General features: G+C 42.5%; 1 protein-coding gene across 2 annotated transcripts; it reads left to right on the top strand.

The window, feature by feature from the left end:
• Positions 1-416: 416 nt before the first annotated feature.
• UCHL3 (ubiquitin C-terminal hydrolase L3) lies at positions 417-26,112 on the top strand. Of its 2 annotated transcripts, XM_033147957.1 has the most exons (10): positions 417-518; positions 1,625-1,636; positions 5,578-5,706; positions 8,479-8,635; positions 9,001-9,086; positions 10,587-10,634; positions 18,881-19,087; positions 23,470-23,545; positions 25,484-25,542; positions 25,894-26,112. In XM_033147957.1, the coding sequence occupies exons 1-10, from the start codon at positions 477-479 to the stop codon at positions 25,975-25,977; spliced, it is 900 nt and encodes a 299-aa protein (XP_033003848.1). In that variant the 5' UTR covers positions 417-476; the 3' UTR covers positions 25,978-26,112. The 2 variants fall into 2 exon arrangements, with proteins under 2 accessions (XP_033003848.1, XP_033003849.1); XM_033147958.1 differs by lacking the exon at positions 18,881-19,087.
• Positions 26,113-27,802: the final 1,690 nt, after the last annotated feature.

Raw genomic sequence — 27,802 nt, 5'->3', positions numbered from 1 at the left:
TAGAGGCAGCAGGCTGACCCTGCAGCTGCTCAGCCGGCCGTGGGAGAAACCAATTCATCGCAGAGCAGAGGGGGGAGGGAAAGAGAAGGAAACCAGGCATATTTACACAACGCCGCGCGGCCCTCATTTTATTCTGCTGTTTTAATACCGGGTTTATTTCAACGGGGCCGCAGGCGACGAGAAGGGGGTAAAAGAAAAGAAAAAAAGCCGGGCGTACGTATTACCTTTCCCGCCCTTCCCCCCCCGTACGTCTTGGGAGGCATTGGTACGGGCCACGCTTTTCTCAGGCTTAGAGGCGCGCGGGGCGGGCTCTGCGAGCGACGCTGTCCGACGGGGCGGACGGGCCGGGCTCCGTGCGGAAGAGGACCGAGGGGAGCTGAAGACCGAGGTCTCGAGAATCCCGGCCGGCAGCAGCGTCGCTCTCTCCTCCTCCTCCTCCGGCCCGTGGAGCGCGCGAGGGAGAGAGAAAGAGAGCCATGGAGTCCCACCGCTGGCTGCCTCTGGAGGCGAACCCCGATGTGAGAGAGCCTGGGGAGGAGGAGGGAGCAAAGAGGGGGCCGGGGCCACGCACACGTCGATGTGTGTGTGTGTGTATATATGTGTGTGTGTGTGTGTGTATATATATATATATATATATATATATATATATATATATTGTGTGTGTGTATAGATATATGTAATGCACACAGACCTATTTATTTACATCTATATATATTTGTACACACACGCACATATACGCATCTACGCAACACACAATATATTTATATATATTTATATATATTTATATCAATGCACACGCATATATGTGCACGCACACGCATATTTATTGACACCTGTATATAAGTATATGCACACACATGTGTACACACATATATGTAATATACACATATTCTTTTAATGCATACACATATGTGCACACACTCGCATATATTTATATACATCTATATATGAGTATATTTATGCTCACAAGTATAAATATAGGTATGCATGCATATATTTTATACACATATATATGCTTGCACATTCATATACATATATGTATACATGTGCATATATATGCATATATACAATTATATATATATATATGCATATATACAATTTATATATATATGCATATATACAATTATATATATATATGCATATATACAATTATATATATATATATATACACACACACACACACACACACACAGTTTATATACATGTACGCACACACACCAACACCTGCATTTAATATATTTAAGTTTGGGGCGGTGGCAGTGGCAGTAGGAGTCAATTCTGAGTTCATTTTGGGAAGGAGGGGAAGGTGGTTGGCAGAGAAATGACAAAAGGGGGGGTTGTTTGTTTACTTGCTTGCTTAGTAAACCTATATACCACCTTCCATCCGGAGATCACAGGGTGGTCTACAGTATAGAAATCAAGATGTATAACATAAGGATGACAGAATGAAAGATAATAAAAGGGGGGGGAACTGGGGTGAGGGGGTTATGCATAGGGGAACATTAGCTGTTGAGGATTTCAGGAGGGTGGGGAATGAGCTAAAGCATTTCCAGTTTGAGTTTTACTGCTTCGTGACTGACTAGAACTAAACCACATTTTTTTCTTCTTCCTGTTTTTTTTTCAGGTCACAAACCAGGTGAGCATCTTTTATTTATTTATTCATTTAAGATAAAGTGGTTCTTGTTTTATTCTTGGGTTTTGCACCTGTTCTGTTCCCATAACCTTTTGGCTGTGATGTTTACATTCCTCCTTTATTCTGTCTCTGTGTGCATGCGTGTGTGTCTGTGTGTTGTACGCCCACTCACAGGCTCTCTCTCATCCGTCAGCTTGAAGATAACACTTGGGCATCTGATGGAGTAAGCTCTGGTCTATGAAAGCTTATGCCGCAATAAATCTGTTGGTCTTTCAGGATGCTGCAATACGTGTTTGCATTTGTTGCAAGAAATTGACTCGCTGCCTTCCCTGTTTTAAGGCCAGGGAGTTTCCCATTCTCCTTCAAGGCCCTGCACAGTCACCACAAAAAATTATACCCTGACCGCCTCCTTGCAGCCTACTCATTTTGTTAGGGAAAGCATCTCCTTGTGGAGAATTTAAGTTTGGGAGAAAAGAAACTCATGAATGTAAAAATGTGTTTTATGGTTTTATAAACAGTGTTTGATAACAGTGTTCATCACTGTTTATCACATGGTCTCATAATGTTTCTAAGTATAAGTAAAGGTAAAGGGACCCCTGACCATTAGGTCCAGTCACGGACGACTCTGGGGTTGCGGCGCTCATCTCGCTTTATTGGCCGAGGGAGCCGGCGTACAGCTTCCGGGTCGTGTGGCCAGCATGACTAAGCTGCTTCTGGTGAACCAGAGCAGCGCACGGAAACGCCATTTACCTTCCCGCCAGAGCGGTACCTATTTATCTACTTGCACTTTGACGTGCTTTCGAACTGCTAGGTTGGCAGGAGCAGGGACCGAACAACGGGAGCTCACCCCGTCGCGGGGATTTGAACCACCGACCTTCTGATTGGCAAGCCCTAGGCTCTGTGGTTTAGACCACAGTGCCGCCCGCGTCCCTACATAGGATTTGACATAATATATAATAAATGAACATAATAAGCATTTTTTTATTCTGTCTGTGATGACTGGAGCATGAGTTTCCAGTTTGGGAATCTTAAGATGCATTCAAAACAAAGGAATATTGTAAGGATTGTTATTATATTATATTATATTATACTATACTATACGGTTATTGTATTGTATTGTACATATATTCCATTAAAAATATTTGCTGGGGGGGGGGGGGAGTACCCAAATAAATTGAACAATTTCCGCATAAATCTAAGTTATAAATCCTAAGTATAAGTATCCGTATCTTTAGTCTTGTTAATCTTAATTTGCAATGCTTAGAAATTTGATTCACTGTTTCTATTAACACATTGATCTGGTTCTGTAACACTTTGTTTGGCTCACCATAGCTTCGTTATCTTTTGCATCTTAACATGTCTTTAGCATTAATGGAATGGGGTATCATCTTCCTTTGTGTATGTCAGCTACCCAAGACAGTTGACTAAGCAGTTTCTGTATTTTGCCATACCTATCATAGTTCTTGATCTGTCCTGTATAACTGGTCCTAGGTGACACCACAGGAATGAAATGCACTTCCTGCATGCATAGGACAGTATCAGTTTTCTAGGAAAGGATGACAATTAAGTGATGGAGTTGATGTGGAAGGGTGACTTCCTTTTGAATATGTGTATAAAGTATGAGGAGTGACTTTTAAAAGAACGAACACATGTAAGTTACTAGTTAACCCGGTGCTTAGAGGATAGATAAAAGGCCATCAAGGCACTTTCTTGTACAAGATTCAGAATAAAGAATCTTAATTTATGTTGAATCTGAGATGGATATGTGGAGCAAGAGGTTTGTGGTGTTTGTGAAGAACTGTAATCCGGTCTTTCGAATGTGACACGTTAGGCTTTTGCAGATGTTGCTCAATAGCGTCCCTGAGAAGACGAGACAGGTTAATTGCTTATTGCTTGGGTGGTAACGAAATCTTTCACAGCAGATGAGTTTTCTGGCATGCTCAAAAGCTAGTGCATCAGCACATAGGGTTCATGAAGGAATTTCCCTTTAGGCCTATGTGACAGATAAGTACTAGTACAGTAACTCTTGCTTAAGCCATCCCTGTAAAATTCAGTAAATGCAGTTCTTGCCTTTACCTCTTCACAATCTCTTTTTTTTTTCCTGGAGAAGGATTATTCACACAGGAATCACACAGTCGCCTGACCTCTTATGGCAAGCAAGCAATGCCCCAAGCAGTGCATACTTTCTCCTGCTTGGCATACTCTGGAGGGAGGTACAGCGATATATTATGGCAGCTGCTGTTTCTTCTCCTCTCCGTGTCCACAGCGCTAAGATTCAGGCAGGCAGGCAGGAGTGTCAAGCGACAGTTGCCATGTCACTGAATTTCATTTTGACACCTTTAAGCTTTGTGGTGGAAGTCCGCCGATTCCATAGCACGGTGCTGGGTTTCCCCAGCTGTGAAAAGTCAGTGCTGGGTTTTGGCAGAGTACCGGGTACATGGAAGACCGAAAGAAGAGAAACTTGCAGAGTAAGTGGCACAGAGACCCCGCCCAGAAAAGCCTGCATTGTAAATGCATTATCTGCTAGATAAAGGCTGTTTGCGTGGGATCGCATTGAGTTCAGCAGTTTCATTAATGTAGCACACAAGTTAAAGATCTACTGAATTCCAGTGGCCCGGCTTGTACCATCGGTAACTAGATTTTGACAGCCAAGTATAAGTCTTCTATATCTGTGTTCATGCACAGGTGCTGTTTAATTTCAAGCTCTGCATAATCAGTGGTTTATGCAGAGAAGTGCATGGCTTCAGATTGTTGCAACCCTATTTAAGGCCCTTTTCTGGGTGGCAATTTATGGTTAGTGAAGCATTTGAGAATTACATGCTGCAGGTCCCCTAGTGTGCTTCGTGGCAGTAGAAACACCATCTTCCTCTTCCATCAGTTATTCTATGTAGTTTATCTCCTCAGTTCTGTTATAACTTAAGTAGGGATCAGAGAAGCAAGTGATGTTTGTGACCAAGTACAGTTAACACATTTTAAAATCCAGGTACAGTACAGGTCAGGATAAGGATTAAGGGGTTAAGCCAGAGGCTATGTGGAAAATGTGGGGTCACCTATGTGAACAGTTAATTCTCTTGTGCATCTGTATTGATTAGTGTAAGAGAACTTGCAGGTGAGTCTCTGAAGATAAAATTGGTTATCTTCAACTGCGTTACTTTCTAATTTCTGGAGAGAGCAGTGGGAAATGAAATTAGGAATGGCATAGTTTGAAGATTGCTTCTTTGCGATGGTGGGGTGGGTGGCACCCAAAGGCTGTGGAACCCTTGAATTTCTTACTTTGAGCAGAAGGTTGTTGTGCCACATCACAAACTGCTTATATAAAAGTCCTCCGAGTTTGAAAAGTTACTTTAAAATGCAGGGATGTTGTGGGTGTAGGAATCGCAGTTTGAGAATCACAAGCCATAGTCAGCCTTAAATTTGCAAAACTGATTGCATTGCTCCCTAGACACTTAAGTTCCAGAAGCAAAACCATTTTTCCTTGAGCTTTTAAGAATTCGGTTTCTTAATAATATACTGTATAACTTAACCTTGCTGTTCATTGCTACCATCCTCTGTCACTTGTACTGTCTACGTTGAACCATACTGAAAGACGCAAAATACAGTGGTACCCCGCTAGACGAATGCCTCGCAAGACGAAAAACTCGCTAGACGAAGGCATTCGTCTAGCGGAAGGCTGCCCCGCAAGACGAAAAAGTCTATGGGGCTGCCTCGCAAGACGAAAAATTTTCGTCTTTTTTTTTTTTTCGTTTTGCGGAGCGCGGCTGTCATTGCCGCTCCGCAAGACGAAAAACCCGCTAGACGAAAATTTTCGCAGAACGAATTATTTTCGTCTAGCGGGGCACCACTGTATAACCTTTCTTTTGCAAAGAATCTTCTTTACAGTACACTGTGTGAAGGATATACTTACTGTATTGATAAATGCTTAACGTGTATCTCTTTTTTACTAGTTTCTCAAACAGCTAGGGATACATCCCAGCTGGCAGTTTGTAGATGTGTACGGCATGGAACCAGAACTCCTTAGCATGGTGCCAAGACCTGTTTGTGCTATCCTTCTCCTCTTTCCAGTAACAGAAAAGGTAATTATTATTTATCTCCAACACAGTTATCTTCCCAATGAAGAACTTTAACTCTGTCATAATACAAAGAAATTTCAGAAATAGACTGGGAAGGGAAGTGGCTGAATTGCAACTAATCACCAAACTTAAAACCATGGAGAAACCTGGTCTGAACAAAGACATTGGATTATCTCATTATACATAACAAAGCTATCTTTAGCCATCTCACCCCTTCCCTTTCCTTGCAAGACTAATTGCAGCAGTCGTCAACAGGTTTTCCACACCTATCAGCTGATCACCCATTCCCACTACCCTTCTGAGTAATACCCCTCCCCACTCCCTCACTATATTTAAGGATCTGGTGACTTCCGTTTCAGTGTATCTGAAGAAGTGTGCATGCACACGAAAGCTCATACCAAGAACAAACTCAGTTGGTCTCTAAGGTGCTACTGGAAAGAATTTTCTATTTTGTTTCGACTATGGCAGACCAACACGGCTACCCACCTGTTACTTTAACTCTGTTGTCTTACAAGTGACCTAAGGAAAGCAGGCTTTGGTAGGTTCAGATCTTAGTCTGACGAACCATGGTTTATCAGACTAGAACAATGCTCACTCCAATTTCCCCCTTCTTCCTTCATGAACCTTGTTTGGGTGAAGAGACTCTAGCTTATTAAGCCACAGTTTCTCATGACACTTGAACCTGTTTAAGGCTTTCTCCAAAGTCAGGATTTGATCCTGTACCCTAAATCTCAGTAGACCAAAATACTCCTACAGCCTGCATGCCCAATTTGTCTCACCAGGTCATTTTGCCAAAATTGCTCACCTGCCATCATATGTCAGCCCCTGTCAGAGTGACTTGTTGGGGAACGAGGGACCTGGAATTTGCCCCATCAGGTGGGAACGATTCCCTACCTCTGTCTTAAAGCTTATGGCAGGTCTGCAAACAGTGATAATGTGGAGCAGGGAGAAATAGTTAACACCTGCAATCCTCTACTTTTCCCGATAAATCCTTCCTGGGTATGAAGCATATATTTAGCCACACATTTGCAAATAATTCCAAAAAATTAGTAGCAACTGGCCATTTAATGGTAAGGAAAGCATTTTCGATTTGACTGCCTGAAAAATAGAGGGTTTTTCATATAGTTGACCTGCTCACATGGAAGCCATGGGTGTTTACAAGCCTGCATTGATCAAGTTCTCACAGTACAATCAAACCTCGGTTTTCGAACGTCTCGGCTGCCGAATGTTTCAGAAGCTGAACGCCGAAAACCCGGAAGTGAATACTTCCGTTTTCAAATGCGCCTCAGAAGTTGAACGGTTTCCGAGGCGCATTTCTCAATTTCCCCCATTCAACTTGCTGACAGCCCTTTGATCCTCAGTTTTCGAATGCTTCGGAAGTCGAACGGACTTCCCGAACGGATTAAGTTCGAAAACTGAGGTTCCACTGTACTTTCAACTTCGTTTTTGCATTCTCAATCACAGCCTCTTTGGAAAACATAATTCTTTAGTGGGGGGAAACCTAGATATTTAATTTTTTGGGTCACCAGTGTAGACACTGTTCATATAGCAAGCTGTGCAGGCCAAAACCTGTACTAACCTGTTGGGCCTCCAATTACAACTGCAGTGTTGAGTTGCTTAATTGTTTAAATTTAAAAATGATCTGCTCTTCTAAAATGAAGTTCACTAATAATTGAGAACAGGATATTTGCTTTTTGAAGTGGCAGGAAGCAGGCATTCTTAGAAGAAAAATAGGCAAATATCTCTTCTAAGGTCAAGCTTGTTGCTCAGTGTGTATATTTATCTAACAACGAAGTATGTGGTTTTCCTCAAAACAACTGTTTTTGTTGCTATGAAAACCTAAGCTGCTTTAATTTACTAACATTACAATCCTAACCCATTTACCTTGGACCAAGCCACATTTAATTCAGCAGGGCTTTCCCCTGAGGAGACATGGCTAGGACCACACGTGAAATACTATTTTCCCCTGGTTTTTGTGACCAGATTAGCCAAACCTTGGCTTAGCAAGATTGCAGTTAGGTACCCAAGAGGAGCCCTCAGCTGGTTTGCTGTTCCCTGATTCCCCCCGCTCCCTGGCTGCTGGGCCAAAGTTTATTTCAGCATAAGCCAGGCCTTTGCAACAGTCCAAGTTGTAGTGTATCTCAGTTGCTGAAATCCGGGAAAGGTTTAAATATGTTTGGAAATGTTAAACACCTGTTCAATAGGCTTGTTGTTTGTTTTAGGATATTCTAATGATTTATATTCCTTGAGATAGCTTGGTTGGGAGCAAAGGTTAAAACATTGCAGGCAGAGATTTATAACAGAATGTGCTATATAATAGACACAACTAGCTGTCGCGTGCTTTGAAGATTATTCAACCAATGAAAGAACTCGGTGTAATAGTGTATAGACTTTAAGCAGGAGCTAGCAGATGTGAAAACTAGCAAGGTTTAGTTTGCTTCAGTTGACAGTAGTTACCTTTAGCTTGTGATGTGCTCTTTGTAAAAGAAGTTGGTGAATTTGTCTTACTAGCAGTAAAACTAGCCATGCTAAGAGCATGAATTGATGCATGTTTACTGGGAGTAAAACAGTCAGTTAGACAATCTATAACGTTTAGAAAGGTCTCCAGCTTACTAGTGGCAGTATCTCAAAGCAAGAACAAATTTTATTCTTAGGTTCTGCTGCTTCTTTTTGGCAAGGACTGCTTATGTTATAGAATTATTCTTTTAAAAAAAACGGGATTGGAAAAAAGCGAATTGCTACGTGTTTTTTTATTTTTTTATTCTTGCCTTCTAGTATGAAACATTCCGAACGGAAGAGGAAGAAAAAATAAAAGCTCAGGGACAAGAAGTAAAACCATCAGTGTATTTCATGAAGCAAACAATCAGCAACGCCTGCGGAACTATTGGGCTGATTCACGCTATTGCAAACAACAGGGATAAAATTAACTTTGGTAAATCCTTCGTTTCTACTATGGTGCCTCTTCAGTGGTTTGAAGGGTAGGGGGCGCTCCTGAACTGCTCATTGCTTATGCTGAAATGCAGAAAACTTAGAAATAAGCAAAAGTTGGCTGAAATGCTCTTGGAAAACAATTGCCACAATATGAATAGCTGCAGCGGAATAAAATACATAGCAAATTCAGCATGGATTTTTAAGATTAATGTTCTCCTCAGTTCTTAACAGGTACTGTAATTATTTATGTTGTCACTTCATGTGAAAAAAATAAGATGTGATAAGTGCAGTAATGCATTTTGTCAAAGAGTTCAAAGTAACATAGTTTAACATATTTTAAAATTCATGTTCTTTTATTTGTTCTAGAAACTGACTCCTCACTTAAGAAGTTCCTAGATGACTCTATGCCCATGAGTCCTGAAGAGAGGGCCAAGTATCTAGAAACTTATGAAGTCAGTATCATTCCTTAATATAAATTTGGGAAACGGGAGTATTTCGCTTTTAGGCAAAATACTTGTTTGTGTCAAGCCAGATCACACAGGCTTTGGGTGGGGCAGTCAATGCAGGGTTTTGGGTTCATATAATATTAGGGAAGTCTAAGAACTACATATATTTGGCTGAATTTTATTATCTAACATATATATCACCTGCCCTTTGTTGCTTGAAATGAATAAAATGAAAGGCAGCACTATAGAAGCATTAAATTAAGACATTCCAAACCCCTTGGCAAGGGACATGGGTGGCGCTGTGGTCTAAACCACAGAGCTTAGGGCTTGCTGATCAGAAGGTCGGCGGTTTGAATCCCCGTGACAGGGTGAGTTCCCATTGCTCAGTCCCTACTCCTGCCAACCTAGCAGTTCGAAAGCATGTCAAAGTGCAAGTAGATAAATAGGTACCACTCTGGTGGGAAGGTAAACAGCGTTTCCGTGTTCTGCTCTGGTTCACCAGAAGCGGCTTAGTCATGCTGGCCACATGACCCGGAAGCTGTACACCGGCTCCCTCGGCCAGTAAAGCGAGATGAGCGCCGCAACCCCAGAGTCGTCCACGACTGGACCTAATGATCAGGGGTCCTTTACCTTTAAACCCCTTGGCAGCAGTGCACTTGGACTGCTCACCCATATGCCTGAGTTCAGAGACACAACTTCATTTGCCAAAAAGCCTCTCATGGTGCACCCCATTCCCACCCAATCTGGCTGACCACAAGGCCCAGGCTGGAAGATATGAGAAGAGATGCTCCTTCAAATGGTTTGGTTTGATGCTGTTAAGGGCTTTATATATATATTAATGCATGCCAACAGCTCGAATTTGGTCCAGTAACAGATAAGGTGCCTGTGCAGCATCAGTGTGATAATGAGATATCCCTGATCCAGTCCCTTGCTGCTTGCAAACAGGGTTTCCAGCACCTGTACAACCTTGTTTGATGAAGTTGGTTTGGATAGATGTTGGCGTACTAGTGGCATCACAGCCAGCAGGCACAGCTGTGGGCTCTTAATCTGTGTCTTGTTGGTTTTGCTAGGAAACCAACACCTGTACTCTAGCTGCTGTCTAGCCTGGAGCTCCTCCGTCTCGCTATTCTGCAGTAAAGTCAGGGCCACACAAGCCATGCCAACTGGAAAATTCCCCATAGCATTCAAGTATCCCTTCATTTCCGTAAGTCTCTTGAGGGCAGACCATCTTAATTTTTTTCCCCAGCCCTGGGATGGAGAGGGGGCAATGAGGAGCTCCCACCATCAATCCAGACCTCTTTACAACCTCAATACCCACCTACCCTTCCCCTAAATGCTACTTGGGATTTGAAGGTACATGATTTCATTAAAAAAGAGTTCAGAATGGTAATTTTATTTAGACAGTTGGAGGGAACTTAAAAATCTGGGTTTGGCACTTCGATTATGATAAATCACTGTATAATGTAAGATCTTGCCTATAAACTAATTGCGTTTTTATTGTTTCAGGCGATCCGTGTCACTCATGAATCCAGTGCCCATGAAGGTCAGACTGAGGTATTGAACTTAATGTGTTTTCCCCTTGAGTAAAATTTTGAGTAGGGATCTTTCTGTATGCAGTTTCTAACAAGTTGGTGGGGGGAGTTTCTCTCTTTTCTGTAAAAAAAAATCCACTGGGTTGATAAAAACTAGAAAAGTGGTATCTATCCTGCAGGGAAATAGCAAGGGTCCATATGGATGTATGAAATATATTTTTAAAAAGGTTACAAATACAATATGTTTCACTGGTGTTGTAAGCGGCTGTGCTTAGGTTGATGTCAGTTCATGGGATTTTTTTTTTTTAATGAGGCCTTATATCTGAAGAACCAAATGCTTGGGGAAAGTGCTATATGAATATTAATAGGAAGCTTTTTATTTAATATCGTAAATGCATAGTCGTTTTCTTACCATAGGAACATTGTCTTCTTCTGCGCTTCCTCTTCAGTTCACAGCAGCACATACATGATGAGCACATTGTGAACACATTTAATGTTAAAATACACTCTAATCTAATCTAATCTGAGCCAATCCCATGTGGTGAGACAGCTGTGGTTATAGGCTGATGGCTGGTGTTTTTTTTTAAAGACCCATCTGGTGTAATCAATGGTAAAATTGAAATGCTTCTATTTTTTAGTCAATTTCAGCAGGATTTAGCCTTGTCTTTAATTTTGGATCGTGTCCATTAGCCACCACGAATGGCAAAGTACCAATAGGTGAAGGTTTAGGCAGGATACATTCAATAAAAGCGGTCCCCCACTTGTGTGTGCTACCTTCTCCTTCCCAGGCTCTTTGGGATAGGGCTGAGGCAAAAGAAAACCTGATAGCATTGGTGTGTTCATGTGTTCTTCAGCTCACAATGCGCTGCCTTGCAATGGTTAAGCTTTCCTTATGAGCATTTAGCTACTAGATGTTGGTCTCCCCTGCAGTGGAACCTTTCCAAAACTTTGTGCCCCAAAGGCCCACGACAGGCAAAACGGATACTTTATTTTGTATTTAAAGATAACATGTAACGTTTATGTAGCACATTAGGCCATCCAAAGCATGGCTGCATACTTTGTCTCGTATCATTCATACAGTGAAATAAATTTCAGCGTATGGAGCCAGGTTTACTAAATGCAGCAGAAAATCAACAACATCTGTGTTGATTTTGTTTTAGCATTATTCGCCTATGCATTGTGGGACGCAGGTGGCGCTGTGGTCTAAACCACAGAGCCTAGGGCTTGCCGATCAGAAGGTCGGCGGTTCGAATCCCTGCGACGGGGTGAGCTCCAATTGTTCCGTCCCAGCTCCCGCCAATCTAGCAGTTCAAAAGCACGTCAAAGTGCAAGTAGATAAATAGGCACTGCTCCGGCAGGAAGGTAAATGGTGTTTCCGTGCGCTACTCTGGTTCGCCAGAAGCGGCTTAGTCATGCTGGCCACATGACCCGGAAAAACTGCGGACAAACGCCGGCTCCCTCGGCCTGAAAGCGAGATGAGCACTGCAACCCCATAGTCGTCTTTGACTGGACTTTAACCGTCCAGGGTTCCTTTACCTTTACCTGCAACAGATTAAATGAATCATTACTGTGAAAACCTTGCTGGTATTTTGTAGCAAAAACAATCAAGGAGCTTTGTGGGCACAGTAAAGACTAACAAATATTAACTGGGCTGGAGCGCCCCAAAAGCTTACACTGTAATTATTTCGAAAATTCTTTCTAGTAGCACCTTAGAGACCAACTGAGTTTGTTCCTGGTATGAGCTTTCGTGTGCATGCACACTTCTTCAGATACACTGAAACAGAAGTCACCAGATCCTTAAATATAGTGGGGGAGTGGGGAGGGGTATTACTCTAATTAGTCTAATTGCAGCCGTTTAGAGTCGTCAACAGGTTTTCCACACTTATCAGCCTATCACCCATTCCCACCACCCTTCTGAGTAATACCCCTCCCCACTCCCCCACTATATTTAAGGATCTGGTGACTTCTGTTTCAGTGTATCTGAAGAAGTGTGCATGCACACGAAAGCTCATACCAGGAACAAACTCAGTTGGTCTCTAAGGTGCTACTAGAAAGAATTTTCGATTTTGTTTTGACTATGGCAGACCAACACGGCTACCCACCTGTAACTGGAACTGTAATTATTTGTCAGTCACAGTAAGTGTCACAGGACTTCAGTGTTAATGGCCTGGCTTGTACATCACACGAAACTAAAACTTGGTTTGAGGTGAATGCACAGGCTCCTGAAGATGAGCTTGGACCTGCCTTGTTCCTCCCTGGTCCTTTTGGCTGCCGTGCCAAGCTAAGGTGTGGCTTGACTTAATGTTTCATTTGACCCGGGCCTGTGGTTTAGCGTTCTCCAGACTTAACCACAAGCTGTGTGAACCAGCCACTAACTAAAATGGGCTGGGTGCCTGACCTTGTGAGTTTTTAAGTTGGGAAAGCCTCATTTCATTACTGACTTAACACTGGTTGTGTTACAAGGGTGTAGAAAGCAAACTTGTGCTGTGTAACCTCTAGGTGGGGATACAATACTCGGTGCTACAATATGAAATACTGTTTGCCAGATGCCTTTTTCCATTTGCTAAATGTATACAAAGTCGCTTTCCGGAGTGGATGTGCATGACGGTAAAATTGGAAGCATATTTTCACTGGGCTATATGTGTGTGTCCTAAATTTAGTTAGGAATCGTTACAAAAAATCTGGACTAGAAATTGTGACAGAGAGTTTACTTGTTGCAATGTTGCATTGTATTTGAAATAGGCCTGAGGGATTGTTGTAATAGCCGTGCTGCAATGACTATTTGTATGCTGGTACAGTACTGAAAAGATGCTATGCTAGTATTAAACTGGTATGGATGTCTGGAACACATTTAGTGCTGCTGTTAAAATTGCTTTCTAATTTTGGACGGTAGCAGTGCCAATGGTTTTAACTGTGCTTGTAGTGAGCTGTGTGATCATGTGGTTCCTTCCCCACATCTTCCTGTGCAGCATGGATTCCACTCAGTTCACATGTAACATTAAGCCGAATCATGAATATATGTGGATTTTTGGCGTGTGGGCGCTCACTGTAATGATCACAGCTGCTTTGCTCCACTGCCAATTGCTCTGTTGACACCCATGGCTGACTTCCAGTTTTCATAGCTATGGTTTGAGGGGACCGTTTGAACCAGGCCAATGTTTTGATGGAAGCAAGGAATCTTTAAGGTCATAACGCAAATTAATATTTGGATATCCCCACTGTTCTCAGTAGGGCTGGGCATTATTTTGGTTTTTAGCATTGTGATATATCACCAGGTAAACTGCGTGGTATATCGACATACTGTACCCACGTTGCTGCTGTGATCGACAATCCCACACAGCTGCAGTTCCCTAAAAACAAGATACTGAGTAATAGCCGTGGGCTACACTGCAGGTGTATTCTGCAGTGACAAACCTAGACAGCATCTTAAAAAGCAAAGACATCACCTTGCCAACAAAGGTCCGTATAGTTAAAGCTATGGTTTTCCCAGTAGTAATGTACGGAAGTGAGAGCTGGACCATCAAGAAGGCTGATCGCCGAAGAATTGATGCTTTTGAATTATGGTGCTGGAGGAGACTCTTGAGAGTCCCATGGACTGCAAGAAGATCAAACCTATCTATTCTCAAGGAAATCGGCCCTGAGTGCTCACTAGAAGGACAGATCCTGAAGTTGAGGCTCCAGTACTTTGGCCACCTCATGAGAAGAGAAGACTCCCTGGAAAAGACCCTGATGTTGGGAAAGATGGAGGGCACAAGGAGAAGGGGACGACAGAGGATGAGATGGTTGGACAGTGTTCTCGAAGCGACTGGCATGAGTTTGGCCAAACTGCGGGAGGCAGTGAAGGATAGGCGTGCCTGGCGTGCTCTGGTCCATGGGGTCACGAAGAGTCGGACACGAATGAACGACTGAACAACAACAACAACAACACTGCAGGTTTGTTGTATACAACTCTTGCAGACCACCTGCCCCAGCAGTGTTGTATGGCTGTACTGGGCTTCGTTCTAGAACTGATGTCAGCCGCGCTTTCTTAACCACAATACTCTGCTGCAACATGGATGATGTACTATAATGCTAGATTTAATTTTTTATTTGCTGGGGTTTATTTATGTTTACAAACCGTGGAGGAGGGGAGAAAGAATACAAACTCTGTTGTTAGAAAGAATACAAACTCTGTTGCTACCTTTTGGTTTTCGGTGGACATGTCACCGTTGAGTCAGCTACGCTAAAATCATGGATTTTTCTTAGTTGTCTTCTTTAGTCACTTCCATACCAGAGGAGGTGAAAAGAAAATGGCTTTGGAATGACCCACAAAGTCCATTCTCCAAATGTCTGGAAAAAGTAATTCCTGGGTCATTTTGAGGCCATTTCCTGGTCTTCCCTTAGGTTTGTGTCACTTTTTCTCTAGTACTTGTCAATCACAGCTCTTGACGGCGCTCCTTGGAAGGGCAGGAGCAGGTGCATATGTTCAGAAAGCAATTGCTTCGAATGGCGGCTGCTTTCTAACTTTTATGTTCTGCACGGGCTAGAAAGTTCCTTTTAAAAAGAAACAAGAAAACCTTGCAAATGTGGGGCTCCTGGCAGCCGTGTGTGTGTGTGTGTGTGTGTGTGTGTGTAGACCAGCCAGCAACACTTTGTATGTATTAACCTTGGATTAATGGAAATTATATCCAGTGAATTGATGGCTAGGGGTTATCTAATAGTACAATTTATGCAGTTTAACTTAAATTTAACATGGGTAAATGCATTCCCATTTTAAACCCTTAGCATCCTAATCAGTTCCTGCTACCTTACAAGTATAAAAGCAGTGTGTTGGATGGATGGCCTTGTCTTGATGGGACTCTTCATCGCTGATTTCCTGAAACTTGTTATTCAGAGTTTCAAAGTACAGTACACATGCCGTAAAGTTATTTCCTGCCAAGTGTTAACCAAGCTAAGTTATTGCTTGTTTTTATTGTGTTTCTAGGCAAGCAATTCCTCTACCGGGAAAATGAAGCCAAACCTCCCTTCCCAAATAAGGCTGAGGCGTTCTGGAATGCAGAGCTAAATATGTTATCTAGCTTTGGCATTTCAGTTATGAGAAGACTTTGGGCAACTCTTGAGTGATAGGCCTGCATTTTGCAACTCGCCCACCGGGCTGTCGGTGAAACTTTACCGCTTCTGAAAAGACAAATGTGCAATGAACTGCCCATTAGAGCAGCCTTTTGATTTTAGGGCTCCCGAAGGACTTCAAGATGACAATAGTCATATTTCCTGCATTCCACCCAGTCCCCCTTGCTGCTGCTGAATTCACTGTATTCCTCTCCGCTTTGGCAGGTCACAGGAGCGATGAATTACATGGGGAAAGGAGGTGTAAAGGGATAAGTCTAGCATTCACACTCCCTTTAGCAATAGCTGTAGTATAGAGTCTTCCAGGACTCAAATTACAGTATTTTTTTTTTAATTGTGCGATTTCTTGACCAAATGGTACTCTCCTTGTTCTTCAAGAGCTGTGTGAAAAAAGTTTGTCGGAGTTGGAATTGACTAATGGTATCAACCCTAGTACGGGATAACTAGCTTTTGAGAGAGGAGGATAAACTTGAACCCTTCTCCTTGACACACTTATTTTCTACATGCTTTATGGGGAAAGGATTCAAATATATAATCCCATTCCCAGGTGACTTAAATTTGTAGAACACAGAGAAAGCTCTACTGCTTGATCCTGCTTGCTATATACTGTAAACTGGCCTTTACTAAACTCCATTTTACTTATTTATTTAAACAGTCCATATATTGTTTAACTACAGTGTCTCCAAGCGGTTTGCAAAGATGCAATACAAAAAAATAAAAATCAGTTAAAACTATAAAATTAAACATCAGTTAAAACACCTGCCGAAATAATAACAACAACAAAAATCTGTAGGTGCCATTAAGTTAAGTAGGGAAGGCACCTGTTTGTCCTCAAGTGGAAGGGACTTCTATAAAACTGGGACCACAGTACTGGACAGCCATGGGGGAACCATTAACAGGGACTGCCCCCAAAGACCCCCGTGATCAAGCAGGGCTATAAGGGATTCGGTGACCCTCAAAGCATCCTGGGCCCATATTCTTCAGGGCCTTGTAAATTAATACAAGAAACTTCATTGAACCTGGCCTGGTAGGGTATGGGCTGCCTGTGCAAACCTTTGAGCACCAGCGGTACATACTGGTGATCATCTGTCCCTATCAGCAGTCTAGCCACAGCTTTTTTCACCTGCTGGGGTGTATTGCAGTGATCAAGTATTGAGGTTACCAATGCATGGTTCCCTGTGGCCAGATCATCCCTGTCCAAGAACAGGTTTATTGGCTGCAGCTGGTAAAAAGCATTCCTAGCCCCTGAGGCCACCTTGAGCTTCCAGTGACAGAGATGGATCCAGGAGCACCCCCAAAACTCCCAACCTGTTCTTTCAGAGGGATCGCAGCCCCATCCAGAACAGGTAACCGGTCAGTCTCCAGGACACGGGGACAACCAATTCACAGGGCCTCTGACTTCCCAGGGTTCAGGCCTGACTTCTCTGCCCCCACTTGGATCCCACCTTTTGTGGTTTTCTCACTTAAAAACAAAAAAAGCAACTGATCCTTGAGCTTCTTTTATCAGGGAGACCAACTCACACCAAGTGTGCCCCAGGTAGCAGGGTCTGCAATTTTGCCGTTTGAAGGCTGTTAGTCTGCCTTTCCGGCCCTAGAGTGCCCATCCCATGAAGTGATGAACCACACCAGAGCTTTCTTATTTCTCTCCACCAACCACCACTCCATCCCCTACCTACCACCAAATAACAGAATGGTGGGAAGATAACAGTCCCACAAGAATTTATCACAAGGTGTCTGAAATTGCATTTGCAGGTGGTTTAGATGAGCCTTGATGTTATGAAAGATTAAGAGCAGCACTAACACATTTGCCATGGAAAAAAAGAACAGCACAGCAAACGTTTAGATCGCAACAGCTCTTAGATAGCTTCAGTCAAATTTCTGTCCCTTCGTATGCATATAACCTGTGTGGGGCAGCTGTGGGGTGGGGTAGCTTCAGAGCCGTCTTAAGGGGATCTGCCGCCCTGGCGCGGCTATCCCTCCGGCGCCCCCGCCATGCCGCCTCTCCGCCGCCTCCCTCCCGCGCTTGCCGCCCCTTGGGAGGGGGGTGGGCGAGCGGGGGATGAGGGGCGTGGCGCTGGAGCGGCGCGGGGCTCTGCGCGCCCTTCCAGCGCTTCCGGGATGGGAGGCGAGGGCGGCCGGCTCGCGCTCCCGCGCGCAGCCGGACGGCGCGGCGCGGCTGGGCAGCTCGCGCTGCATCGGGCGGGCGGGCGGGCGGCTGCGCGCGGAGCGCGATCGGGTGGGTGGCCGGCTGCGCGCGGAGCGCGATCGGGCGGGCGGGCGGCTGCGCGCGGAGCGCGATCCGGCTGCCCTCGCCTCCCGTCCCGGAAGCGCTGGAAGGGCGCGCAGAGCTCCTGTGCTCTGCTGGGCAGCCAGAGGGCGTGGCGTGGCCGGCCAGCTCCCTTGCCGGGAGTCAGAGGGCGCTGCCGGCAGGCGCTGCCAGCGGGGCTGGAGGGCGGAGGCGCCCTCCAGGCCATTGCGCCCTGGTGCGCCGCGCCACCAGCCCCAATGGATGAGACGGCTCTGGGTAGCTTCAGCTAATGCGAAATGCTGCAGCTAGACTAGTGCTGGGAGGAAACTGCTGTCAGCACATGACACCCGTGTTCAAAAGACCTGCATGGTTTCTCATCTGCTACTGTGCCAGGTTCAGGGTTTCTGTATTGGTGTCCAAAGCCCTGAACAACTTAGACCCAGGATGCTTCATTGAATGTCTTAACCTGCATGTTCCAGGTCAACCCCTTAGGTAATCTGGGGGAGTAGTATTAGTGGTCCCCTGTGGACCAGAAGCTTGAGTCGCTTCAGTGGGGAGTCATGTCTTTAGCACTATGGGCCTCACTCTGTGGAACACTCTCCCATTAGAAAACAGGCAGGCACCGTACCTGCAACGTTTCTGGCTCTGGGTTGAAGCAGTTTTATTTCCGGGACCTTTGCACCACGGACGCAAGTTCTGTTTTGTTCTGCCATGTTTTAAGTTTGTGTTTCTAAATGTTACTTACGGTGTGTTTTTAAATTTTTTTTTTGTAAGCTGCTTTGAAACCCAGATGGGGTGAAAAGCGGGAGATATATATATTTATAAAAAAAAATAACATGAGCAAAAACTGTACAGTGACCTCTAAAGCGGGTAAAGTTGTGTCTTCTTTTCTTCTCTTTTCAATATCTGTGTAGTCACCATCATCCTCACCACAGCCTGAGTTTAGCCACTGCAAAATGAAGGCTTCACCCTTGCGTCGCTCTGCTTCCTTGACACTGATCAGATGCAATCATGTAGCCTCTGCAAAAGCCACAAGCCCTGTAAAGGCTACCAGTCCACCTGTCTCCCTCCAGCGATGGCGGCCCACAATACCCCTATCATCTATTGGGCTCCATTCTTTTGTAAGTGTAGTCAAATCTTCCATCTCTTCTCTGCGGCAGACGCCCTCGACATTCAGGCTTATTGGCGGGACTCTTTGGCTCTGAATTCCCTTAGGCCTTTTTTCCCAGTAGACGAAGCGTACTGTCTTAAATCTTCATCAGGAGACTCTCAATAATGACAAATAGCATTAGGAACGTCTACTTCCCCCCCCCCCCAAGATTTTTCCCATCTTCCATCTGGTTTCTCGTATCTCACTGGTGTTTCGTTGGGTCTGCTAATTCTTAGTTCTGTGCCAAATCCGCTCCTCTCACATCTAATTGAAAGTCTCTTTGCTTTTTTTCCCAGGGCCCAGTGCTCTGCGTGCTTTGCAATATTCTCCAGCTCTTCCTGATCTAAATCTTTCATCAGAGATGTACAATATGGATTAAATGTTCTGTTGGCATCGCTGATTGTTTACATTTGCAGTAAATATATGTGTATTCTGTTTAATTGTAAAAATCATCCAATATGATCTCGATCTTGGTTGATCTTGTTCCTTTCTTTTTGTAGAAACAGGCATTTGAATTATACCAATGAACAAATATTTTTCTGCAACTTAAACAAGAGGTGCTTATCTTGTTTTCAAATTTCCCTTGTCTTTTTTATGACTGTGTTAAACTGCATTATGTATTCAAATTCTAATCTTTTTTACTTCTAGTTTGGGAGAGGCCTAGCTACCAGGAAGAGAGTCTGAACACTGTCTCTATGTGGTACTGAGAACATGAATGGGTTTTTAAAATTTTATTTAGATGCTAGCCTTTGGCTTAAAAAAAGAGCTCATATAAGCATTAAAACTTTGTATAAATAAAGTTGATGGATGCTTACTGCTATTACTTCCGTATTAAAAAAAATAATATACAGACACTGACCTACATAAAACTAAAAATACCCTACTCTGGAGAAATATGTTATGCTGTAACAGTTGGTTTGATGGAGGATGTAAAATATCTCCTAACCAACTCAGTAGCAAGACTCTTGGATAAGTTAAAAGAGCTGTGATCTGAACTTATTAAGATGTATTGTAAAGAGTAAACAAATATGGACCATATAGACCACATACAGCATTTAAAGTTCTTTCAAAATCATCAAAGAAGGCAGTTGTCGAGATATGCAATACTTTCAGAAATTGAATTAAACCAGACCCAGATTCTCATAACAAGAAATGGGATAAGGAAGTTCATCAATCTTGCTCTTTCTATAACAGCAGAAACTCCTCTTTGGAACACTGTGTAGACTACTAAGTGCTAACCAGAAGGCAAACTTCTAAAAAATAAAAAATAAAAAAATACCTTCCGGTAGCACCTTAGAAACCAACTAAGTTTGTTATTGGTATGAGCTTTCGTGTGCATGCACACTTCTTCAGATATCTTGTTTCGACTACGGCAGACCAACACGGCTACCTACCTGTTTCTAAAAAATCAATATGTCAGTGGTATCTTTCAGCTCAAAGATTAAGCAGCATATACAAGATCAATAGCATTCCACAGCATCTTGACCAAACAAGATGGAGGCAGGATGGAGAAGGATGTTCATTCATTGTGGAAACTCTTTTCCTTTGGCTACATCCTAGTACCCATCCATGTAGTTTGTTGGAAAGCTTGCTAATTCTGTAAGACAATGAATACATTAGCACCAGGAACCTTTAACAATGGACAGTGAATGGTCTTCTGTGATCAGCTGGAAGCACAATTATAACTGACGGAGCTGTTTCCCCCCACAATCCTGTCTTTGTTACACTTAAAGATGTCCGCAGGAACCTGGGAACAAACAGGGTTTGCATTCTTTGCATCTACATGATGCAGCCATGGTGTGAATGAATCGATTTATTTCAGTCACTGGCCCAGAGCGCAGGCGTGGTGTCACTCTGAAATGAAAAAGTGCAGCAGCCGATCTCCGCTACAAAAGTTTGTCTATGTGCAATGTCAGTTTGAACACATCAACGACTTTTTTTTTTTTTTTTTTTTTGCATCTCCGTGCAAACTCATTGCCGTGAGTGAACACTTGGTGGAGGGGACAACAGGAGAGTCACAGGGAAAGCATGAGAATATAGCGGTTTGGAGTTTGTCATTACGATTCTTAGGAATAACTGAATGGGCAAGTGCCATCAGTTCTAGAGAAAATGGCTGCTATAGAAGCATTCGTTGTCTAGTTAGAAACTGCTGTTTTTGCCCACACAGACAGTAACATCTGGAAAAGCTGGTAGATCTATACGTTTCATCTTCACACAACTTTCAGGTCTGCTTTGTGTTGACGTATTTTTATACCCTTTTCCTAAAAGTGACATGAATGTGGGACCGAAAATCTGTGACAATGAAAATTTAGGATCTGAAGGAGACCTGGAACTAAGATAAGCTTGGGCAAATGCTTCTCTAAGACTAAAACTGATAGGGTCTAGAAGAAACCTCTTCAGGCCCCCCAATGCAATCCTTCATTAAAGGCACAAAGGTTGCATGCCCCTGTGTAAGTAATGCAGAATTTGAGTGCTAAGTACTACACGGCAAACTGCTTTGAGTCTTCAGGCACAACTGACCCCAATATAATAGTGACTTGTAGGAAAAACATCTTGAGACTATACTCCTGACAACATCCCCCTATTTTTTTCCACAATGGAAGTCGCTACAGTCTCAAAATTACAAGTTTGTTATAAGATTGGCAATTATAAGTGGCCATGGGTGAAAAGTCAGCCGGACCATGTTTCATAGCCATGCTTTTTCCACTTGACATTCAAAGCACACATGGACATATCAGTCACATAGACACCAATCCGTGAGTCATGTGAGTTTTTCCTGTGCATTTCCTGCACACTTTGTGCAGCTTTGTAAGCCACTATCCAATCTCCCCTTTGGTTGTGTCTTCCTCCCCCACAAAAAGAGAGTTGCAAACTATATATTTGTGCCTCTTTGCAGAAAAAGGTGTCCCATCCTTTGTTGTTTTGTATTCTCTTCTTAACACCTTCACAAATCTTACACAAATCTTTCATCTCTACAGGGAGCTGCTGTTCCAATCTATAAATGAATGTCTGTAGCTTGGACACTTGTGCCATTATATCTGCAAATTGACACTGTCATAACATTACATTAGGTTTCTAGTGTTCTTAACGTGTGCCGCCGCAATGTTGTACTAGCCCAGAGTTTTTGGCACTGGAATGCTTCTTGCATCAATGAGAACACTTGGAATACCTTTTGGCAGAAATGTGAGACTTCTTAAAAAATGGAGTTAATTTTAACCAGCTTCTGGAGCTGTTGCCATGAAGAACAGTGTATTTTGGATGTCTGTTAGACCAACACTTTGTACACGTGGGCATAGGTGGAATTAAATTACCGTAATACATTTGTTATTTCTAAATTACACAGCCATTCTGTGTTTCTAATTCTTAAACTGTCATACTGGCTATTTTGTTAAAACCGGATTGTCATTATTCTATACCACCCTTCATCCAAAGATCAATCACAGGGCAGTTTGCAATATAAAAACTTCATTTTAGCTTTTGTTTTGCATGGGTGCGGGTGGGGGCTGCAGTATAATGATCATTAGCATTTTGTAAACTGTGTGGCTGCAAAATGCCCAGTAAATAGCCATGGTCAATTTTATTATTTGCAACCCACTTTAATGCACCAAAGGGCTCACTAAAGTGGCTTACTAAAAATCTCACAGTAAAAATAGCATTTTAAGTCTAGTATTGGGGCCAGAAATAACATGGTGCACTATGGTGCCAGGATTAGTCAAGTACCGTTTTGTATCACCATCCTCTGTTTCTCCTGGTATTGCCCTGTGACCATTGCCTGATAACCAGACCAGCAAAACGGAAGCTGTGTTTTTGTTAGGAAAGGACCATTTCAGTATAAGATGATGTATACAGACTCAAAATAGGGAGTTAACAGTGCAATCTTACGCCTTAGCTGTAGACCTCATTGTGTTCCGTGGGACTTGCATCTGTCAGGTGTGTATGAAAGGGAGAGGGCATACTTTTGTCAAGTGAAAATTTATATATTTGCCCAAATTGCAGGTATGTGTGTGTGTGTTACAAGTATATTTTTTTGTAGGTACAGTAGTGGCCAAAGGACCATCTTCACCCTCAATTCCTTTGAGACAGGACTCTTCTCTCTCCAGTGCCAAAGTTCTCAAATGAGAGGTGCCAGAGGTCAAGCCTGGACAGAACCAAAACCAACCCTAGAAGCTGGTTCAGTCTTGAGGAACAGTGTGCTTTTCTTTATTTAGAAGCCCCTGTCTTTTATACTTCACATGTATTGTTCAAACCGGGTTCATAGGTTGAGCCCTGGCTCGGGTTAAGTTCTTCCCAACTGGGTAGAGCACAGTTTCAGCGCCTACTAATGACTCGCATGCATGTTGTATTCTCTCGCAGGCACCCAGTATAGATGAAAAGGTAGATCTTCACTTCATCGCATTAGTAAACATTGATGGCAATCTCTACGAGTTGGGTAAGAGCAATCCTTCTCTTCCAAAAGGGATCATATTATCAATGCTTAATTTTTGATATTTTTTACCTCGGGTGTATAGCCTGCCAAGAATGGATAGTGATTACAAGATCGTCCAGTAAAGAATTCTCGGTCATGTTCTGCCTTTCGAGAACCACAGTTAAGAAGAATTGAAGAATGTTGGAACAGCTACTTTTGGAAGGGGAAAGCTGTTAACCTGATGAGCAGGCCTCCGTTTTAGTTCATAACTTGTTTCTGATTTTTTAAATGTATGAGTTGGTAATGGTTTCCCCCCTACCTTGAACGTTCCATGGATTTAGAGTGACCTTTTGAAGATGTATGTTGTCTTCCATGAGCCAGTATAAAGTTGAAGTCATAGGAAACCTGCAATTGCAAACCTTGCATGTGAAAGACTGTGGATTCAGTCTCTAGTAACAGGGTTAAGAGAGGCAGTTGCCTAAGACCTCAGACCTTCTAATACTCATTAGTACTGCGTCATTAGTATAACTTCTTTGATTTGAAACCATAGCACCAAAACTATACATCCAAAGTTTCCTAAGATCTCCTCTGTCCTTTTGTGCCTTATTTAGTCTGTTCAGATTGTTTGCTTTTTTGAATCCTGGAAGACCACCTAAACACAAAACACTTACGCTTTGTAACAAAAAATATGCTCTTTATATTTATAGATAACAATTTACCAGAATAGGCTAGGGAACAGAATTAAAAAAAAAAAAAAACTTAGCTTGCAAAATGTGGGTGGTCAGCTCTAGGTCTCTGGAACGCAACCAAGAATGTGCATTGCAGAACTGCCTCTTGGATTGCTGCGTATATAGAAGTCAACCATTGCAGTAAACACATTGAAAATGTCTGAAGCGCATACCTCATATGAAAACAATTTAGGGATCTGTCCGTGATGGAATAAAAAATAGCTACCAAACTAAATGAATTTACACGAGAAACTGAAAACTGGGAATGGAAGACGAAGTCTTGCCCGGCATATTTAATAGAAGCTGAGAAGTTGGCTTCATGAATTTGGCCTCTTATGTTGGATAGCTTTAAAAAGTAGTTGTCATGGAGGATCGGCTTATTACTATTAACAATGTAGTTAAATTGTGCCTCCATACTTAATGGCAGTGAATGTCTGAATTTCTAAAACTAAACATAGAAGGGCTATTGTCTTTGTGTCCTGTTTGAACTTGGAAAGCATTTTCTGGGCCCTAGTGGTGGCAATGGGAAGCTAGTCTACAGGGGATCTTGATTCATTTTATAGTAAGTTAGCATGAAAAACTCAGTAGGTTTCCATTTGCTTTGATCTGTGTACATGTTTATAAAGGAAGAACTAGAACAATGCCCATCTCTCAAGACTAACTCTGTCAGTGGAATTGGTATATGCTGTTAATGCAGCGTCATTCACATTTTTGCTCCAACAAGCTTTTGCAGCTGAATGAATAGGTCTCAGCCATAGTTCATAGAATCATGGAATTATAGAGCTGGAAGAGACCCTGAGGATCATCTAGTCCAACCCCCTGCAGTGCAGCAATTTGTAGCTATCCCAGATGCCCATTTTCTGTTGTTTCTAAACTTCCTGTTTTGTTTTGGGGTTTTTTGGTAGTTTTGTAACTTTTTTTAGCAGGGTTTACTGTCATACATTGGCCTTGGGACATACCGTATGTTGTGGAAAGTGATTTAATAATAATAATAATAAATTTTAAATCTTTGCTACTTGTACAAATTTAACTATAGTACTTAATTTTTCCTAGCCCTGTTATTTCACTGTATAGTGGGGAAAATATCAAAGGATTAAATGACATTAAAACTTATTTTATGGGATCACATGAGGTGTAGTATTTGCCCCCCTGAAGAAGATAAGCCATGTCAAATTTACTACTTAATGCTTTCCACATGAATTCTTAGAAATTTTCTTTCTGTGTTTCCCAACAGATGGACGGAAGCCTTTCCCAATAAACCATGGGCAATCTAGTGACGACACTTTTTTAGAGGTAGGAATATCGTTTCATATCACCAGACTTTGACGCTTCTTATAGCAGAGCTGTTGTGGGTGGTATGAAGTATTTACTAGGTTATTTTGTGAAACTGCTGTTGTAGAATATAGTACGAATTTAGATGAGCTTCAAATTGCCAGTACTGCTAGAAGCTGGGCATACTGAATATTGTTTTCTAATTGGTATTATCATTATGATCGGTCTTCTGATCAGTCAAAATTCCTGGTAAACAAATGCAGAACTGTTCTCACCACTCCTAATGTTAGTTAGGCAATGATTGATCAGTTTCCGTTTTGTTTGGGTTGCAGAATAGATGACGCATCTTTATCGTTTCTTTCCTCTTACTAGGATGCAGTAGAAGTATGCAAGAAATTCATGGAACGTGATCCAGATGAATTAAGGTTCAATGCAATTGCTCTAGCAGCTGCCTAAATTATTCCTGCACAAGGACAGAAACTGCCTAATGTATTGTAACAGAATAATGCTTTTGCCATAAATCAATGATCCAATTTTTGATACCATGCAAATAACATGTTGATGTGGATTAAACTTCAGATTTGTCCTTTATCTCATGTAGCCTGTTTCTTCTAGAGTTATTTTGAATGATTGCATGAATGCATTCCAGAAGAGCAGCTGTGTTAGTAGCACAACATAATGAAAAGAGCCATGGACCCAGTTCACAGGTTTTTTGGGGGGGATTTTTTTACTGAGAGCAAGCAATCCTGATCATCCTCATATATAGCACAGCAAAATCCATCTGATGCTGTCTAACATGGCTTGTGACCCATAGCAGTTTCTCTGATTGCAACAGCCAGAGAAAGCTTCATCACTATAAAGGAAATTGCTGCAGGCACAATGCAGTTCTCAACATGAATGTGCAACAAAAGAAAGGTCAAGACAACTCCTGTTTGCAGAGTAACTGATCTGGTCTTACGGGTTATTGCATGGACTTTTGGTAAGCAGTTGCCAGCTTCGTAAGATGCTGTTAAGGGAGCAGTCCTGTACACAAGAAGCTCATATATGTTAATCCAGTGTAAAGTTACACCAGATCCAAACCCCATTCAGGAGCAAGGCTACTTGCTCTCAGCTGAGCTGGCCCAAATCTGTCAGAGGGGAAAACAAGCTTTTGACTTTCTGCATTCTGGGGTTGCTCTTTAACCGAAGTAGGCCTTAGAACTGACTCTGTGTAGACAGACCATATTAATAACATATGCCATACACCTCTGAAATGAGCACAGGTTTTTATGGCAAATGACACTAATAACATGGGCTAGAGCAGGCTTCCTCAACCTCGGCCCTCCAGATGTTTTGAGACTACAATTCCCATCATCCCTGACCACTGGTCCTGCTAGCTAGGGATCATGGGAGTTGTAGGCCAAAAACATCTGGAGGGCCGAGGTTGAAGAAGCCTGGGCTAGAGCTATCTCTGCCAATGAGGAATATTAATATCTCTGACCAATTCATTAATTAATATTACTACCCTTTGTATACCTCTTCCCCCCCAACCGATTGACTTTTCATCTTAATCCTGGTGCATCAAGATTAATAAGAGGATACAGCCTTTCTGAAGTTTTTACAGGTGAAACTCGAAAAATTAGAATATCACGGAAAAGTCCATTTATGTAAGCAATTGTTTTCATTAGCTACTGGAGTTTAATATATGAGATAGACTCATGACATGCAAAGCGAGATATGTCAAGCCTTTATTTGTTACAATTTTGATGATTATGGCGTACAGCTAATGAAAACCCCAAAGTTGAAATTGTTAATTTGGGGTTATCAGCTGTACGCCTTAATCACAATTATAACAAATAATATCTCGCGTTGCATGTCATGAGTCTATCTCATATATTAGTTCCACCTTTTAAGCTGAATTACTGAAAGAAATGAACCTTTCCACAATATTCTAATTTTTTGAGTTTCACCTGTATATCTGTTGTGATGTCACTATTAAATTGCCAGCTACTGGACTAAAGAAGATCATTATTGTATTGTGTCTTAATAAAGTCTCTGACTTTCTTTTATACGCTTGTGATTAGCTCTTACTTGCTTTTGTAACATTTGCTACAGAAGTCAAGCTACTCGGTTCATAATTCCCCTGAGTTTTCCACCAATGATAAGGAACCATGTTCTTAAGAGATGGCTGCAAGCCTTGACAAAAAAAAAACCATTTGCAGCCATGCTAACTAATGGTTCCCATATTCTTTTCCAGCTAAGATTCAGGATCATTGAAGATGTCACCAGCCCCCTGGTTTTG

The sequence above is a fragment of the Lacerta agilis genome, chromosome 4 (genome assembly GCF_009819535.1).
Source record: "Lacerta agilis isolate rLacAgi1 chromosome 4, rLacAgi1.pri, whole genome shotgun sequence".
Lineage (NCBI taxonomy): Eukaryota > Metazoa > Chordata > Lepidosauria > Squamata > Lacertidae > Lacerta > Lacerta agilis.
This window is presented reverse-complemented; position numbering and strand designations above follow the sequence as displayed.